General features: G+C 40.7%; 1 protein-coding gene across 14 annotated transcripts in view; it reads left to right on the top strand.

Moving 5' to 3' along the window:
* KIAA1217 (KIAA1217 ortholog) overlaps positions 1 to 17,772 on the top strand; it is a 188,900-nt gene that overhangs the window by 70,825 nt on the left and 100,303 nt on the right. For 8 of the 14 annotated variants that reach the window (XM_076331692.1, XM_076331697.1, XM_076331695.1 and 5 more), the window contains 2 exons: positions 7,597 to 7,677; positions 16,805 to 17,000. In XM_076331692.1, coding sequence (XP_076187807.1) covers positions 7,597 to 7,677; positions 16,805 to 17,000 — 277 coding nt within the window. The remainder of the gene's footprint in view (positions 1 to 7,596; positions 7,678 to 16,804; positions 17,001 to 17,772) is intronic. The other 6 variants (XM_076331693.1, XM_076331709.1, XM_076331696.1 and 3 more) reach the window with 1 other exon arrangement.

Raw genomic sequence — 17,772 nt, forward strand, 5'->3', positions numbered from 1 at the left:
AAAGTGAACGTAATCAAATTTATTCACCTATTTCTCTGTGGTCAAGGGAATTCTGATTAATGAAACTTTCCTGAGAACGCTTTAGTATATCAAGAAATAATTGGTAAGAGAACACTCGCCAAGGAATAGGGTTGCCACTACGGTTCTGCATTGATTTGTCTTACCCAGATTACCCTTGGTGGGTGTTCTCTAAATTGTTTCTGCTCTACAACCTATTTTCTTAAAAGAAGTCAGGCCCATTGAAGCACGTAACGAAGTAGTTTATGGCTTTCCATAAGAGCTGAGCACAAAAGCAGGCTACTGGGTGCAGTCCCCTAGCATCCTGACATAGGCAGATAATATACTGCACAAGCTCTTTCCTAAAGTTGTCTAGGGCAGTAGTTAGTGGTGGTTCTTGGCAGAGACCTGTAGTTCCCATCATTTGGAGTTTTGGGGTTTAAGTTGTTAGAAAACCTGTCCATTAATGTTGTTTTGTCTTATGGAGGAACATAGCAGAAAGGTGGAACAAAATGTGTGTACAGCCACTTTTTTGTTTATGCTGTCTTCTGAGTAATTACCATATATTTTTTTTTTCTTTTGGGGGGGAGCAACTCCTGTAACCTTATCATTTTGAATAGGAAATAATCCAAATTTTGATCACTTTGAATAGCTTTTATAAGGTTTAATTGGATGAGCTGATCACAGCCTAGAAAATAAGGTACATAATAGTGAAGACCACAATGAAGTCTAAAAGAACTTATAAAAGAAACATTACAATTAAATCTGAGCGATGGAAGATGACAAGGCCATGCGTTTTTCTGCATTTCAGAAGATGTTGTTCTCAGTAGACCATCAGTTGTCATTGCATACACCATACTGTGCTTTTCGGTGATGGTTATTGTATGAATAACCAGGTCAGCCAGTTGTTTAAATAAAGTTGAGAGAAAAATACCACAGAAAAATGAGAGAGAGGAACAGCTATATTCTTTAAACATCATATTTTCTCTATTATTCTTACTTACTTTTCAAAATACCGGAGACAGCTCATGAAAATCTTTTCCTTCTTAGGTCATCATTGTTTCTTTATTCCTTTATAAAGATTCATAATAGGTTTTTGTTGTTTATCTTCAGCAATATATTGTGATTCCAAGAAGAGGTGATGATGATAGGAGGAAGGGAATGAATAATAGGAGAGACAGACTACTGGAAACAAAGATACTGTGTTTGTCTAATTGTCCCCATTTCAAACTGCGGGACAGATACAGAAAAATGGTAGACAATATTCTTGCCACTTAACTTAGTAAAGTTTAGTGTCTGAATCCATATTTAAACTGCAGATATCTCAGATATTACACGTCAGTGGCTGAAAACCCCTAATTGAACCACTAATTCAAAATTGTTCTGTTCCCTGCAAATCTTACCAGAATTAGTAGGAGGCATGGTGAGGTACCTCCTTGTAAACTCATACGCCTCATTAGGCAACCAACTTTGAGATCTTCAGACAATGTTTTTTCAGTTTTCCATGTCTGTACAATGTAGGCTTTTCGCATACAGAATTTTGCATCGCAGAAGAGTGATGCAGGTTCAGATTCACAGATTCCAATGAGGTTCAGATTACCTTAGAGAAACTAGACCCAACCATCATTTTTTTTCCAGCCTGCACCAAATCTGGGTTTGCATGTTGCATGGCACAGTGGTACTTAAATACTGTAGCAGGGGACAGACAAATCATAAATACAAGAATAACTTCTTTTATTTATTTTCTTGGTTACTTTTATGTGAAATGTGGAAAGCAAAGAGTTTGATGAGCACTCGCCACTGTAGGTGTTAGGACCCAAGAACAACCAAATGATCCATTCATGCCTAACTTCACTCATGCAAATAGTCTCATGGACTTCTTATATGATTATTCTTAATTGTGTGCTTAATTATATACTTTTAAGCATAAATCCATAATGGAGCCAAGACTGAAATATACAATACCCTGCAGGATCTTGCTTAAAAACCCCTAAACTTATAAGTCATCTAAGGTGAACAAGAAGTTATGTTTTTCCTTGATATTACACGTAAACTGGAGTATAGATGCAATATTGTATTTCTGTTGAGACAGTGCGAAAATATGCAGTTTCAACATAGCATCTCCACATGGGTGGAGAGACAGCCAAAGAAGGAAGGCTATGTGACCCTGGAGAACTTCTGAACCTCTCAAATACCAGACTATTTTTTACTTTAAGGGTGTAACTATTTTATATCTCTAAAAAAGTATGATTTGGAATATGATCTGGATTCCCTTGAGATGTTTGAAAAATTGTCTAGTTCTAGTTGTTTGATTTTAATGTTTATTAAATATTATATGAAATTATATAAAATATTAGCTTTAATCCTCACTGAAATTAAATGAAACGCAAGTTTTTAGGAATTTTTTGACAAAAACTGAGAAAAAGACAAAAGCAACAATGAAGAGGAGACACTTCTTCACTTTTTTTTGTTTGGAAATTAAAAAAAAAAAAGTTTGCCAAGTTAACACGTGTCATTTTCAGCTCTAATGTTCAATGAGCTGGAGCCAAAGAACATACACAGTTTGGGGGATGCTGTAGATGTAGAGTGTGCTCAAAAATGTAAATCCTGAAACATAAGAAGTCCTAATGTTTTGTGCAGACCTCCTCCTTTGTTCTCATCTCTCTGACTGCATTCCTGGTTTACATTTCACTGGTCTTTTTGTTTCCGTGCTTCCTTTTGAACCATTTGTCATTGGCCATCTCCGTTTTCTCTGCAGTTGCTTAAATGCTGTCTTGCAGATTGCTTGCAGTTGATCCTGTACATTGACTTCGTATTTTCATGTGATAAAAGACTTCACCCTTTCCCTTCTTTGGCAGATACTTGTGCGCTTAAAATTTCTGTTGGAAGAACCTCTTTGGCCTGAACCCAACTGAGTTACCATCCTGACTTTTTCCTATCCCAGCATTGTTGAGAAATATCACTTTCTCGCATCCTCCCCACAAAACCATTGTGCACAGGAAATAGCCAGTTGATCCTCATTTCCTTCCTTCAGTTTCAAGCTGTTTAAGAGGACTTATGAGTCAGCATCTCGTTTAGTCGTATATCATCATCTACATACTCATCTTTAGCCCTTTGTGTTTTCATTATCATTTCCCTCCAGCGTGGGCTGATTGCATGTCTCTGCAGGATCTCACCTAGAGACTGTAAACCTAGGGAACACTAATTGGCATTGTAACGTCCTGGCTAACCCAGCTTTGCTTCACACCATACCCATGCATTCCTCTGATTTTAACGACTTCTCGTCTCAGCAGCTGTGTCATCTTCCTGGATGACCCACGATAAATGTAACGAGTTTAATGTATTCTGCCTTTGTAAGGACTTCCCTTTTGAAATTCATCAGAAGCATAAATCAAGGGCGTATTACACAGACTGGAAAAAAGGGGAAAGCTTAATGTGCTCCCCGATTTCTCCACTTTCACAGCACTGCCAGTACCTCAGTGAAAAGGCACTTTGGCTTGTATCGTCACTGCCAGCAAGAACAGCAGTGCTGCATTCCTGCGGTGGGAGCACATCGCGCTCCTAGCACCCTTCTGTGACATTATTTCAGACTGACTCAGGGGGACAGATGTCTCCTACTAAATCATCAACACAAGTGTCTCAAGCATCTGCGTTTTCCTTTGGAGACTTAGCATTTCAGTGTTCAACAGGCCTGATCCTGCTTAAAACGGTTAATACTTTCCTTTGATCTGCTTAGCAAGCAGATCCCACAAGGCAGACTTACAGTTCATTCACCCTTGTTTTGAAGGCCCTGGGATAATGACTAATACAATCAGTCAGCTCCAAGATATTAATCCTTGTCCTCCCTAAGTTACTGCATGCTAATCCTTTGGGTACTACCTTACAAGTGGTATTCACCAGACTTTTCTTATGACTTTGTTTGATGACATTCAGCACATTCCTCGCATCTTTGCTTTCCTCCTATGACTCTTAGCTTTCTACACCTTTTTGCAGGGCTACCACTCGCTCCGTTTAGGTTTAAAGTTCAAAAGCAACATGTTTGGCAGCTGTTTCCTTTGCCCTTGGTACCTTTCTCATTACAATAAAGACTGGCTCCTGAAATTAGTTTTTCTCCATGTAACACCCCATACGTGCTGTTAGCAAGGTTCTTCAACCGTTCCGTTAGGTGCATGCCATGTCCCAGCCTTGTTTTCCACTATCCTCCTTGGCCTCTAACATTTTCCACTTTTTTCAGAGGAAATTACTTAAGCTCTTTTGTTGATTTTCTCCATATTACCTTTATATGTCTACCTGCCTGTATTAATCTGTTTCTTCGCATGCCAATCCAATATGGACAGGAGTTGGTACCTCTTGTATTCTGGCTATTTACTTTCACAAATCATGAAGGCTTAACACTAGTTTCAACAGGAGCCTCTCTGCTCTGAGGGTCTTTGGTGACAGACAGTGGAAATCCCTCTCATTCTTCCAGCTCACTGGGACAGGCCTACCTTTTATAGGCTCTCCTCATGTTGTTCAAGCTGGTCAAGTAATGTTCATTGAAACCAGCTAAGGATCTGCACTCTCATATACGGGAATGGCATCACAGGCTCTGTACAACTCCATTTAGGAGGAGGCATGGGATCCTATCTGCTGGCCAGCAGAGGTTGCTCAGAGCACGTTAGTTGAGTGTTCTGCGCTCTACAGCTCTTTATCTCTTAGTAAGTCAAGTCCAGGGTTTTTTAATCTTCTATGGGATTTGCTCCAACATCCTGTTTCTCCCCTCATGCTGGGTGTTTGCTCTGATGCCTCACCTCTCTAGAACAATGATGGAGTCATTGAGGGAAGCAGGAGACAGGGGATTGTCCCAGGAACCTGTCCCTGGGGTGGGCGAGATTGCAGCCCGTGCTGCATCTGGAAATTGCAAAGCTCTCCTTGAATTCATTTCCCATCATTGTGGACTATATATATCCACATGCATGCCCACAGATGGAAAAAAAATAATATTCCCCTACAATCTATGAGGAAAGGAAGAAATAGATCATCATTGTTTTCCCTCTTTAAGTACCCTTGAGGTCATCAGAGTGCTGATGAAGGCATCAGTGTGGTGTTGAGTTTGGAAAGGAATATAGAAAGTTAAGAAATATTTTGGAAAGTTCCAAAGGAAGCCATGCTTCAGGTTTGGATTCAGACCCAAATGTCTTCAAATTTCATTCATAATAAGGTCTTTACGTGGGCTACAGTAATGGTCTTGATTATATTTCTCCCATATTGGCATGTCTGGATCTTCTTTAGGTGATCTGAAGTTTGCTATGTAACACTGTGGAGGCCTTGTTTGCTTCCTTGTGCTACCTTATGCAGGAATCGGTGAAGCCTGCTGCTGCACTGCTGTTGTGGTTCTGTAGTTGTGTGTGGTTCATTTTTCCCTGCCAGACTGTGTTTATTCAAAGAATGCTGACTCTTAATCCTGCATCACATCCATATGATTTCAGATCAACTCCCATAAGAGGAGGGAGAGACTTCTGGATCTAGGTGGACTAGTTTTATATATTTTACCTGCAAATCCTCGTCTATCTACTTGCTTTAAAAATAAAATAAATACCATGTTATGATAAGAGGAGAGGGAGAGGTAAGGATACAGACAGCATTTTGCCCGGATTGGGGGTGGGAAATGTTGCTGGTTTTGTCAAGCATCCTCATTTCCTTACCCGCCCTGAGGTCAGAATTGATGTTTTACTTCCTTTGGGAGTAGGAAAGTCCAGAGAAAAGGCACACAGTTGTAATTCCCCATAAGGTGACAGGGTTCGAGGAAACTAAGTAGCTCAAGCTGATCCTATGCAATGGCTTTAGGGAGGGCGACTGTTGCACTCTTTTAATGTTGCCATTGTGCAGAGTAATGTCCCTTCCAAAGCGTGGTCTTGATGTGTAATGATGCCTGAATGTCAAGCAAACATGCAGCATGAATTTTTCCTTTGGAAGTTTCATGTGTTTGGCACTGAGATGGGATTTAGTCCCTAGAGAATCCATAACTTTTTTCTTTTTAATCAGGGGAGTAGTTTAATTAAAGGGCAAATAGAACTTCTCAGGTTTGCATGTGCGGGGTGGTGACATTATAAAAACATGAAAAACCCTAATACAGTTTCACTATTACTGAGACGTTAGCAACAGACTGTTTTGTCTCTGTGGTTTGGAATTGGAATTTATCCAGTTGTTGCCGGAAGGCTACATTTAATTTGCACTGTGTTTGCATAAATAGCTTATTTGTAAAAAATCGCATTTTACTTGAACAATTCTAAATGATGCATTTATCATAGGGAGAAAAATGATCTGTTGTTCTCTTTAAAGAAAATGGTACTGCCCTTCCAAAGTATCCAATTGCCAAAAACATGAAAAATCACAGCATACTTACATGTTGCTTATCTCGTCCCAGAATCAGCTCTCATATGCTCATATCCCCTGGGTTTGTAAAATTCAAAAGAGTCTTTGAATTACTCTCTTAATTATGATGTTGGTATTATAATTATTTGCTAAATAAGATTCTTTAACAATGACGTCCTTGTTATCAAAGCAGTTGCATTTCTTTGCCTGGTATGAATAGCTGCATGCTCTGAACGGGGCAGCAGCAGTTGTCGTGGGAGCCTGACTCTGGCTGAAGGAGGAATCGATTGCTCAGAGAAGGTTGTTCAGAGCACTATACAAAATCTCTTTTACTCCCACCTCCACCCCGCAGGCAAATGAAGATTAAGGAAAATACAGGACCTCCACCAATAAGGACTCAAACAGCAGCAGGCAATTTCCCCTCCAATTTGCATCTCATTCATGGGTTGGAGGGAAAAAATGTTTGGGGTTTTTTGGCCCTTAAACCCCTTTTAGCACATTTTCGTATTCTGTGTGCTTTAAGATCAGATGTGGAATAGTAAAGAGAGATGTGATTGGAGAATACTTTTTAATCATATCATAGTTTATCTTTTATTCTTTTTAAAGTTGTGGTTAGTCAAGAGTAATATTACTATATTCTAAGTTCTGCTTTAAGGATTCCATGTCTCTGTAGTAAGTGTGAAATCAACACAAGTGTAATGACTGCTGCTAACTCCAGCCAAGAGTTGTATCATTTCTTAGGAATAATGCATATTTTGCCATTTCTTATCAGATATCATTGCTAGATATACATTTGAAGCTGTGTGGCTCAACCCTCTGCCATTAACTCTTATATTAGAAGAAAATTCTCCATTTCTTTGACACACCACCACACGTAGCGCATCCCAACTGAGTCCAGCAAGGGTCCTGAGAATATTGCATATTAAGTATTGATAGACCATATTGTTCCCTGGCACATGTGCCTTTCCTTCATTATTTTTCAGTGCCTCTTCTCTTCTCTTCTCTTCTCTTCTCTTCTCTTCTCTTCTCTTCTCTTCTCTTCTCTTCTCTTCTCTTCTCTTCTCTTCTCTTCTCTTCTCTTCTCTTCTCTTCTCTTCTCTTCTCTTCTCTTCTCTTCTCTTCCTTTACTCAGTATACTTTCAGTATGTACAGGTTATTCTCTTTTAATTTCTATTGTTCTCCTTTTTCTTTTCCTGTTAACAATTATCTCTCCCCCTCCCCTTCTTTTCTCTCTTTGATCCACAGGTTTTGCAGTGCATGTTGGTCTCCCTTCATTCAGAACTTGACATTCAAAGGTACTTGATGAAAATTGAATCCTCTCAGAGAGTTAGTACTGTACTTTATTTTTTCTGCACTCTGCTGTGGATTGAGTTTGTTACCCTTTAACTGTGTGTGTCTTGCTTCACAACTAGCGTTCTCGAATAAATATGGATCTGCATGCTTTTTCCCTCTGTATTTCACAGCAGTGAAGTGTCATTCATATAGATTAATTGCATATGGGAGTGTGATGCATGTGCATCCTTTGACAATTTTTTTAATTCTGACTTTTCCTTTAATGGCATGATAGACATGAAGTCCACACTCTTGTCTTAGATGCTTTGAAATCCACCAAAAGTCAGTGGGAGGTCCTAAATAAATAACTGATGCCTACCAGCTGTCCCAATTCTAACTTTATTTATGTATTTATACATACTTGGAACTGGCTTAAGGGGTAAAAGTCTTGCTGCAAAGTTAAGGACAGCTCTGTGGGCACAGGAGTAAATATTTTTGTATTTGACATGCAAAAAAGCTTAGTTCTCAACTTGCAAATTGATCTTATATGTACACTGTGCACCTGTGAAGTCACCCGTATCTCACCATTCTTCCTATTGAGCTCCTCTTCCATTTCTATATGGCTTGTAACACCATATAGAATGGATGTCTATGAACAGTTACTTTTTTTCCCCACCCAGGCAGTGCATGCACACATGCCTTTTAGATACGTACGTAAAAGGTACCTCTGCGTGGTTTCTACTGCAGTCAAAAGCACAATCACAGAAGCACCAAGATAACAAGGAGTGAGGCCTTGGAGCACAGCAGAGCGCACAGCGCTTATTTGCTTATTTGCAGCTGATTCATCGCTTCCCGACTCGTTTTGTTTCCACTTACAGGATTTAAATAGGCCAATAAACATGCCGACCACAGGGAAGGGTGGGAGAGGCAGAGGTGTGGAGAGCAGTAAGGCTTCTCCCTCCTTTGCCAAGGAGATGGCCTCGAGGGAGGGAAAAAGAAGCGAAAGGGCACTGTGACAAGGAGCTTCTGCTCCTCTCTTCCGCAGCATCTCTCTTGCAGCAGCCCCCTAACTCTCCCCAGGTGCCAGAGCAACAAGCTCTGATAAGCACTTCGTCACACGTTTACTTCCATGAGTAGAGGCTAAAAATAAGTCACCGGCGTGGGTATGCTGCTGCCGGAGGCGGCTCTGCCTCCTGCTTGCTTTTCCCGGGGGTTTGTTCTTGCCGGGGGCCGGCAGTGCCCACCGGCTGCCGAGGCCCGGCTCACACAGAGGGCAGCTCACACCCTGCCCCCAAGACCTCGCTCCCACTCACCAGCCTTCGTGTTAATAGCTCTTTTTCCAGTTATTTTTAAAATAGCATGTTAATTAAGACCTCCTTCTTAGCTTGTAGAAACACAGAAAAACAGGTTTTTCCAGGACCGGTGCATCGTGTTCCTTTGCTTTGGGAAACAGACACCACAAAAACAGACCCTCCTCCTATTTTCCTTAGGGACATGTGTGGGAGCACAGGGATGGGTAGCTAATAATTTTCTTGAATCAGAACACACTATCCCCTAGGTACATTCAGGCATCTGGTATATATTCCCGCCCCCCCCCCCTTTTTGCATGTGGTTTTAAGCATGTAAAGATCTTTCCCCTTTAATCAGCATAATGACAGTTTTTGTTTAAATCATCCCTTTTAATCTTCAGAGTTCTCATGACGGTTTTGGGGATTGTGTAGGTAGGAGTTACCTCACCCACTGCTGATGAAATGCAGCCATCTCCCGGATGGAACAAGGGGTCATGCTGGCTCATGAATACTTCACAGTAGGGTTTTTAGGAGGGAAAAGAGAAATAGCTTCCAACTGAAACTGCCATAAGTTTTTAATTAAGACAAATGTTGATGTCCAGGCTGGAATTGGAAACAAAGTAATAATAAACTGAAGCTGTGATGCAAGAATATGACAGAGACTGTGAAAGAACAAATTTTGCTGTGAGCAAAATTGATGGAGCCATAGAAGCCTTTGCAGGGAAAAATAGTGAGGTGATCAGTCACTTCTTAAATTTAGCTATCACGTATAAATAAATACTTCATGTCAGAAAGCATCAGAATAAAGCATAGAGTTATACGATTTTATTTTAAAATGAAAGATTTATTTAATTCAGTGTGATTTTTGCTTATTACCAGTGGGTGACTATTAGTTTTGTCTATTGTTTTACTTCAATTTCTACCCTAAAATCTCAGGCTGGCATTTGTAGAAAGAGAACTTTGGATTCGGACAGAAACATGCTGAGAAATATTTTTACACTTTAACGTGGATGGCTCGGGCTTTTCTGATATTTCATGTATTCCAAAGAGATGCCACAGCATGTTGCATATTTCAGTCTGGACTTGTCTGGACCAATTAAGCTGCTTTTAGACGGGCTGCTGAGTTCCTTAGGGCAACATTTTCAAATGCAAGTTCCTCCAATTAAACATCTGAATAAGAGGTCTGGCAGCGTAAGTGCTGAGCACCTACAGCTTTTATTGCTTCTAATGAATATCTTTACTGTAAACACACAGCTTTCCTGAAGAACAGGCTTCAATTTATCTAGGCGCTTACAGTTAGGAACCAAAGTTTGAAAATGTTGCTTCATGTCAGTCATTTATAACAGTTTCATGAAAAACTTTCTCTGATATCTCTGGGGATCACCCTGCTGAAGAGCAAGCCATGGTCCTGTGAAGGGCGAGCAGGAGTCGGCAGCCTGCGGATGTGCTGCTTGGTGATTCACAGCACTCGGGATTAAAAGAAATGGGTTTTGGCAGCTTGCCACAGCAGGGAGCATGCAGCTGGCCACCAACAGGAGCTAGCAAGGCTCCTGGGAAAATGTGCAGATTTTTAGGATGATCTGAATATCATTCTAACCTAAAAATATAGCAGATAAATTCTGACACGTCATTAGACGTGTTTTTTTCCGCTAGGTGAAAGAAACTGGGGTCAGCATCAGCAAATACGAAGAGTGTTGATAAAGATCCTGTCATAAGCAGGGAGGAGTTTTGCCTTCAGATAAATTCATAGAGATGAGTAAAATAACCACTCAGTGTGGCGTTCTGACCCCGCTGTAGCGATGGGCTCTGGTAATGTGTGGCTGTGACTGAGCATTACCAGGTTTTAATGCAGCACCTTCCTGTGGCAGCTGGTGCCATTGGCTGAGTTATTTTCCCCTCCTTCTTGTTCATGCTGGGAGGGAAGGGGAACGCTTTCTCTTACCTTACTTGGGAAAATTCTTCTGGGTCTGTTTCCTCCCTTCCTCAGAGCGTGAAAAGATCTGCACCGGGGCTGTACCTCAGGTTCACGTAGCCTGAATTCATTGCTTTGCTTAATTACCGCACTGCAGGCGACCCGGGGAGGGCTCTGTGATTTGTGCTCTGCTTGCTTTCTTCCTGCGGTGAGTATGGTGAACTCAGGCTTTCCCCTGGACCGCCAGCGGCAGGAGGAGGCCGGTAGCACCGCAGCCAAGGGGGAGCTCGGGCAGCATCCAATGCAGAACATGCCTCAAAGTCAGGGAGGCTGCAGGCAAGTGGGGTACCTTGGTTCAGTGCTAGGGACGGTGGGCAACCATGGCTCAGGCACTGTGTCTCTCCTTATCCAGGAGGAAAGACTTCTGGCCTTTCATACTATAGAAATTAATATTGCCACTAAACTGAGAGTGCTTGTGAGCAAGGACCGGCTTTGTAACTTGTTGTCATTGATTCAACAGAAAACAGTGAAATGTTTGTGTTCGAAATACAGAAATAAAAGCCAGAGACATCCGCTAGTCCATGAGCAGGCATCGGGGAATAGTATAAATAACTCCTCCAGAGTCTACACGGTGTCGAGTGGGCAGTTGCCCTCCTGCTCTCTTCAGCTCTCGAGAGCACGGATGCTGGCATGCGCCTGCTCCTGGCATGGTACCGTTTCCAACTGATGGTGGCTGAAAGGAACATGCCATAGATTTTTGCATCTCATAATGGTGAAATAACACACAGAGAAAAGTGAGCTTGTCATGAAAGATGGTTTTATGTTGCATTCAGCTGCTGAATCACCTCCCCGCCCCCAGTTCCCCCCGTGAGAGAAAGTGTCCAAATGCATCCATTGCACAGATGTAATATGAACTTTAGTTTATACAGACATGTATAAGCATTTAACTTTTCTGAGAAAGTGCTATGGAAAACATTGTTACAATAAATGCTTAAAAATAAGAACATGTGGGTAGTATTCACTTTCTCTCCAACAGCAATATGTCACTAATAGCATGTCCAGACAAGTAGATCCCTGTAGTTGTGATAATATGGGACCCCAAAGACTCTGTATCTTTGGAAAAAGCAGATCCTTCCTTCAGACAACCATAATTTGGACAATTTGACACAAATGTGATGAAGAAATATTATTGTTGCAGTAATAAGAGCTCATGTGCTGTGACAATATTTCAGAGTTCATAAATTCCTCATACATTAAACACAGCCTGTTCATATGCATATTTGCAGTCTGTCACATATCCAGTAGCCATCTTCAGCCCAAGTCACAGGATGAATAGTTTACCTGAAGGTCAAGAAAAGCAGGTTTCCATTTTTCTTTTCATTTTTCTTCTCATTTTTCTTCTTTCCTTGAAATGTCAAGAAGACACTCAATTTTTTTTTTTTTTTTGCCTATGCTAAGTGTGTTCTTTAGAGCACATGATTGGAAAGAGTTATTTTACTAACGCTGTATTATTTTTTCATGTCTTTGTTTACCATTTGTACACTGCCAGGAGTGCTAGCAACTTCGAAGATGTGTACGATGAGTTTCTTCTGCTGAAGAGATAAGTTTCTGTCAAGATAAAGGCTAAGGAAGTTCCTGGAGACAGGAAATAAAAAGTGTGAATTGATCAAGAGATGAAATTAAATCCTTCTTCAGGTCATGGGATTGTTTTCTTAGTTCTTTTTTGTCTGTGAAAATGTGTGAAGCAAATTTGCAGGAGAGATTTTTGAAAAGGAAAAGAAGGAAAAAAGGTTTCAGTTATATAGATTAGTATGGAAAATAACTGGAAATGAGCGTGGAAGGATGTTATGAAGAGCAGAGCCATAAAACCGGGTAGAACAAAAGGGTGAGAGGATTAGTGGGGGCAAATGTGAGCAGAGGACCAGAGGCAGAAGCATGCACGACACTTAAAAACCATCTCTGGTGCCCTGTGACTGCTCATTACATTGGCATCTCTGCAGTATTTCACCTTTCCTTATTCAGGACCTTCTGATTTCACTCTTATTTATTTGAAATTTTGTTGCATTCAAAGAGCATTGCACTTTTTTGCATTTTTTTTTTCTGAGTCAGTGAAAGAACTAAAGCAGATACATTAAAAGTGCATACTTTGGGCAAGCTGTAACAGACAGACATCAGTCATGAGGCATGATTAACCACAGTTTTAATTCTTGATCAAATCCCAAGAGTAGTTGGAAGATACTGGATCTCCTGTAACTGCTACCTCCAGGTGTTATACTTAAATATATACCCTGAAAAGGTTACAGGGACCTATATCCTTGTAAATAAAAAAGTATATCCTAAATAAAATAGTAATCTCAAAGCACTATGTAATTATATGTCAGTTTTCACGGGAATTGTTCATCCTTATTTCGGCCTTTCCTTTCTGCTGAGCTTCTTACCCAGAACTAGCATAGGCAAGATCTTTTATCGGAGAAGTCCTCAAGGAGGTTCAGCTTTACTCAGCTGGCTGAAAAATCAAGTCTATTGCACAAAGAAACATGCAGGGGGCTGTCTCCTAACATATAGCTGGGGGGGAAGACCATGGCTGACTGAAGAAATTGTAACCTAACTAGTGTTGGCACAGGGGAACAGAGAGAGACGCGCTGCCCGGTTCTGAACCTTCTTCTGTTTCTGGCATTTATCCCAGAGGTGTGGCTTGGAAAGTGCTGGTGTTTCCTTGGTTTTGTGTGCCTGTGTGGAGTATCTGCTTCCAAATGTCTTAATTTTGGATAGTGCTGCTCCTTAGTGGGCATGTCCTGAGTTCTCTTCTCTGTTAGGTATTACGGTTTTTGCCCTTTGCTAGCAGATATATTAAAAAGGCAGCCACCCAGGCACAGTGATGTCCCGTTCATTGCTTTCACTGGATTTATGCAACATGGAGCTACAGTGCCATCCTGACTTTAGTAGCAGCAGTCTACACTGCGACTCTAGTTGGGTTCTGATGGGTCCTGAAACATGAGCTATATGGAGAATATTTATTTTGTAAATGCTTATACTGCGTGCTAGTTCCTGAAACGTACTTAAAGGGACACTTTCTGAAATATTATTTTAAGCTTTTGAATATTTTTTAAAATGTGCTAGTGAATATTCTATGGAAAAAACATATATGGTACGATTTATTACGTATTTCTTTTCCATCTGTCTTATTTATCTTATTTGATGTTGGAATCAACACGCTGAATAATTACTACAAGGGTTAGATAATGCTGAAGATTTCTGCCCTGCTTTCGTTGACTATCTTTACAAGTCCTTGTAGGTTATGGCTCCATAAATGTTGCTTGTCCTCTCCCCACTTCATGGGCTGGTTTTCCTAAGAAGTGCTGCCTAGGAATCCGTTTGATTATTAAGTAACATCAAGCCTAGTGCTTTCCTAGCAAACGTGCACTCATATCTCTCAGTTACTTGAATAGCCACTGTTGTTGCTGTGTTTGAGGATTTTTTTATAATCTGTTTAAAATTCAGAATTACTCCTGAAACTGCAATGTTTACATGAGTTGAGCATGACAAATAGCTTGAAGCCTTTCAAACTTCATGTGTGAGCACAATCCGTGATGTGCCTCTGCCTTGCCTCGGAAGGCTCCGGTACGTCTCTTGGGACTGCAGTATTTGGGTTGAGGAATGAGGGCTGCCAAAAGGGGTCTTTTTTAGTCACAGTAATGCTGGCATTATCATCCAGGGGGATCTGAGATGCTGTATGTTAGGTCCTAAAGAATTGCCCCAGGGACAACCAAAGAAACACAACATTGCTGAGGTTGGCTCCATCTGTGCATTGACAGAACATGCTGGGCAACTGCACAGCTGAAATTGTGTCTGTTGCTGCTGGTAATGAAGTATCCCCTTACTGCTTAAATTTGCACCTGTTCATATGTGTTGATAAACTATATACATGCAACTGCATGCCTCAAATGACATCTGGGGATTCAAATGAAAGAAACAAAAATAAGCAAAAGCAAAGCAAAATAAGCTTGATTCATATTATCAGATTTTTTTTTTTCTTAAAGAAACAAAAGCAATCCCTTTCCCAACAAACTCTGAAGTTAAAGACCTTTTGCAGGTTGATTTTGTTGCCTTTTTTTTGCATCTTGTTTTATTTTTAGTTATGGTTTTCTAGAAAGTGAGAATTATGTGCCTTCTAGCTCCCTATTAATGGATACATACAGATAAGTTATTAATCAGTACAAGGAACTACAAAGCTGTAATGACTTGGCTTGGTAGTACTCCTGTAATATGCCTGTGTAAATAAAATACTTCAGCAGTGATGGCTCCCAAGCCATTTTGGAAAGTTGAATGAAGTACTGACTAATCAAATTCTTTCTCTCTGTTTGCAGGTCACTTGTCACCTCTGTAAATTTTCAGGCACAAGTCCCTGTATTTACAACCTGCAGACTAGTGCTGACCATGTCAGAGGCACTTCAAAGCATACTTTAGTTTGCTGAGAACAAATGTTGTTAGCTTTAAGTCCTGCAAAAATTCAATGCTCTTGAACAATTTCACTGCGGGACATTGCATTTTAATATTTTAATATTTGCATTTCAAAAGTGAGAAGTTCTGGAAGATTTAGCTTTCTTGTGAGGTATTTTTAATTTATTGTAGTTTGTGAGCAACTGCACAACTTGGCAACAACAGGCTTCTATAGCCAGCTAATGAAAATCTAATAAAAGTTAAAGTTCTTCATACTTTCAAGGTCACATAGGGAATATTATGTGATGCATGCTATTGCTGAACCGAGCTCACCTCATTTCACTTGAAAAACCACTGAAGGGACCAGACGTCCGCAAGATAAGTCATCTTGGCTTTCCAGAAAGAAGCAAAATCTTTTCTGGATCTTGACAGCATCTTCGAACCTAGAGCTGAAGTTGATTTTAATACAGGGGATTTTTAACGTACTAGCATCTGGCCTTAAATGATAGGGAAGAGGAAAGCGTATATGTTTTATGACATCTTGTGCCTGTGCTGATTATAAGCCTTTATAAAGCTCATTTTTACATACTGGTTTTGGGACAGAGTAAGCTTGCTTTGCTTTGACTTTCTGCTTGTACAGTGTCTGTTCTTGTTTGTTGTGATATAGACTTTGCTTGAGAGACTGGAAAATTATTCTTCCAAAGTAATAGTAACATGTAGTTGAGGGAGTTTCACTAAACAATATCGAGTATACTTCTTAAAGCAACCCCTCTTTGTAGAAAGCACTTACAATGTCACTTATAGTTAGCAAAAAAATGTTCAGGACGTTGTATCTCCTATTGAGTTTTTATTAGGCAGAGCTTACAATGGAGTCAGTAGAAGTGCATAAATGAAACCATCTCTCTCCTCTCCTGAGAAAGTTGGCTTTTTCCAGATGCTGTGTTTAGCAATTTACTAGTATGATTGCCCAGTAAAAATCATACTTAATTTGGTCAGTTAATGAAGACATTTCTGATCTATGCTGATGCAACAAAAAGCAAAATAATTGTTTGTGATTTCAGCTAGAAATGTTGGGTGGCTATTTTGGCCTTGCTGCATGACCCGTACCTTTAATAGATGGCACAGCAGAATATACTGAGATTGATAGCTTACAACTACATCACAGTAATTCTTTTGGGAGGATTTTTCTTAGTAGACTTGTCAACATAAGTGTGTGCGTGTGTGTGTGTGTTTGTGTGTATGTGGACAGGCCTATGCTATAGTGGTTGGTTGAGCAGCAAGGAATGGCATTACCATACATCTCCTCAGCACATGTCTTATCCTGAGGGCCTTGTTAGCAATAAAATTTGCAATGTGGATGTACAACCATAAAAACCGTAGCAGAATACCCAAGGACACTGTTTTCCTAAATAACGTACACAGAAATGACCTTCAGCATACCAGTATTTGAAGAAGTTTGGACTTACTCCTTCTTCTCTTTGTTTTTTTCCCCCCATATTCCGGTTTCAGTAGACCAATAATGAAATGCTCTGTTTTGCAGACAAGAAGCCCAAAGCCATCCCAGAGCCCGCAGCCCAATTTGGGTGACCAGACAGAACACCTCTCAGAAGCATCTGCAGATTCCTTAGAGGCCATGTCCGAGGGCGATTCTCCAACCCCCTTTTCGAGGGGCAGCCGCACGCGGGCAAGCCTTCCCGTGGTACGGTCGGCAAACCAAACAAAGGAAAGATCACTGGGTAAGACCCCGCTTCAGTCCTTCTCCTCTCTGCTCTTAGCCTGTGTTTTCCCTTTGTTCATTTAAAATAGTTTTTAAATAGTTTGGGGTTAAAAAAGTAAAGACTTTGGGGGTACATTATTTTTAATGTCAGGTTGTTCTTTGGAAATGAGCTCAGTATGGAGTACTGGGTAACTTGGGGAATAGTGAAATTATTTTCATAAGATCTGAAAGTGTGCTGGGAACATGATAGACAAGGAGAAAGATGCAGACCCTGACATGAAATGCTGACTAACAGTTAAAACCCAATATTGCAAATACTTTTTGCCAAGCCTGCACACTATGTGGCAGTGAACTTAATAAGATTGCACCCTCATTTTCAGGCAGGAGACACAAGGGTTTTACTTTATCATCTCTTCAAAGCCAGACCTGGTTGGAAGAAACCTAGAGATATTATTGCCTGACAGATCCAGCTTTTAGTGAAAAGACTTGGTATTTGTGTGGTGGTAGCTTTCCAGGCAGAGGATTTGAATGGATATACTGACAGAGATGCCTTTTACTTTGGGGCAGTGCTCTTCCATCTGTGTGATGACAGGGGTGATATGTTAGCGCAGGTGGATGACTCTGCTTCCCGCGTTCTTCCCATATCTCAGGGTTGAATTAAGCCCAGCTGTGAACTAGACTCCTTTTATAAGGGTGGATTTTGTCCTGGAGACTCTGCTCTCAGCTGATGGATGGTACGAGTAAAGGCTGTTTTTTTGAGGGAGGACACCAGAGGGCAGTTAAACTGCTGC

This window comes from Aptenodytes patagonicus, chromosome 2, assembly GCF_965638725.1.
Source record: "Aptenodytes patagonicus chromosome 2, bAptPat1.pri.cur, whole genome shotgun sequence".
Classification (NCBI taxonomy): domain Eukaryota; kingdom Metazoa; phylum Chordata; class Aves; order Sphenisciformes; family Spheniscidae; genus Aptenodytes; species Aptenodytes patagonicus.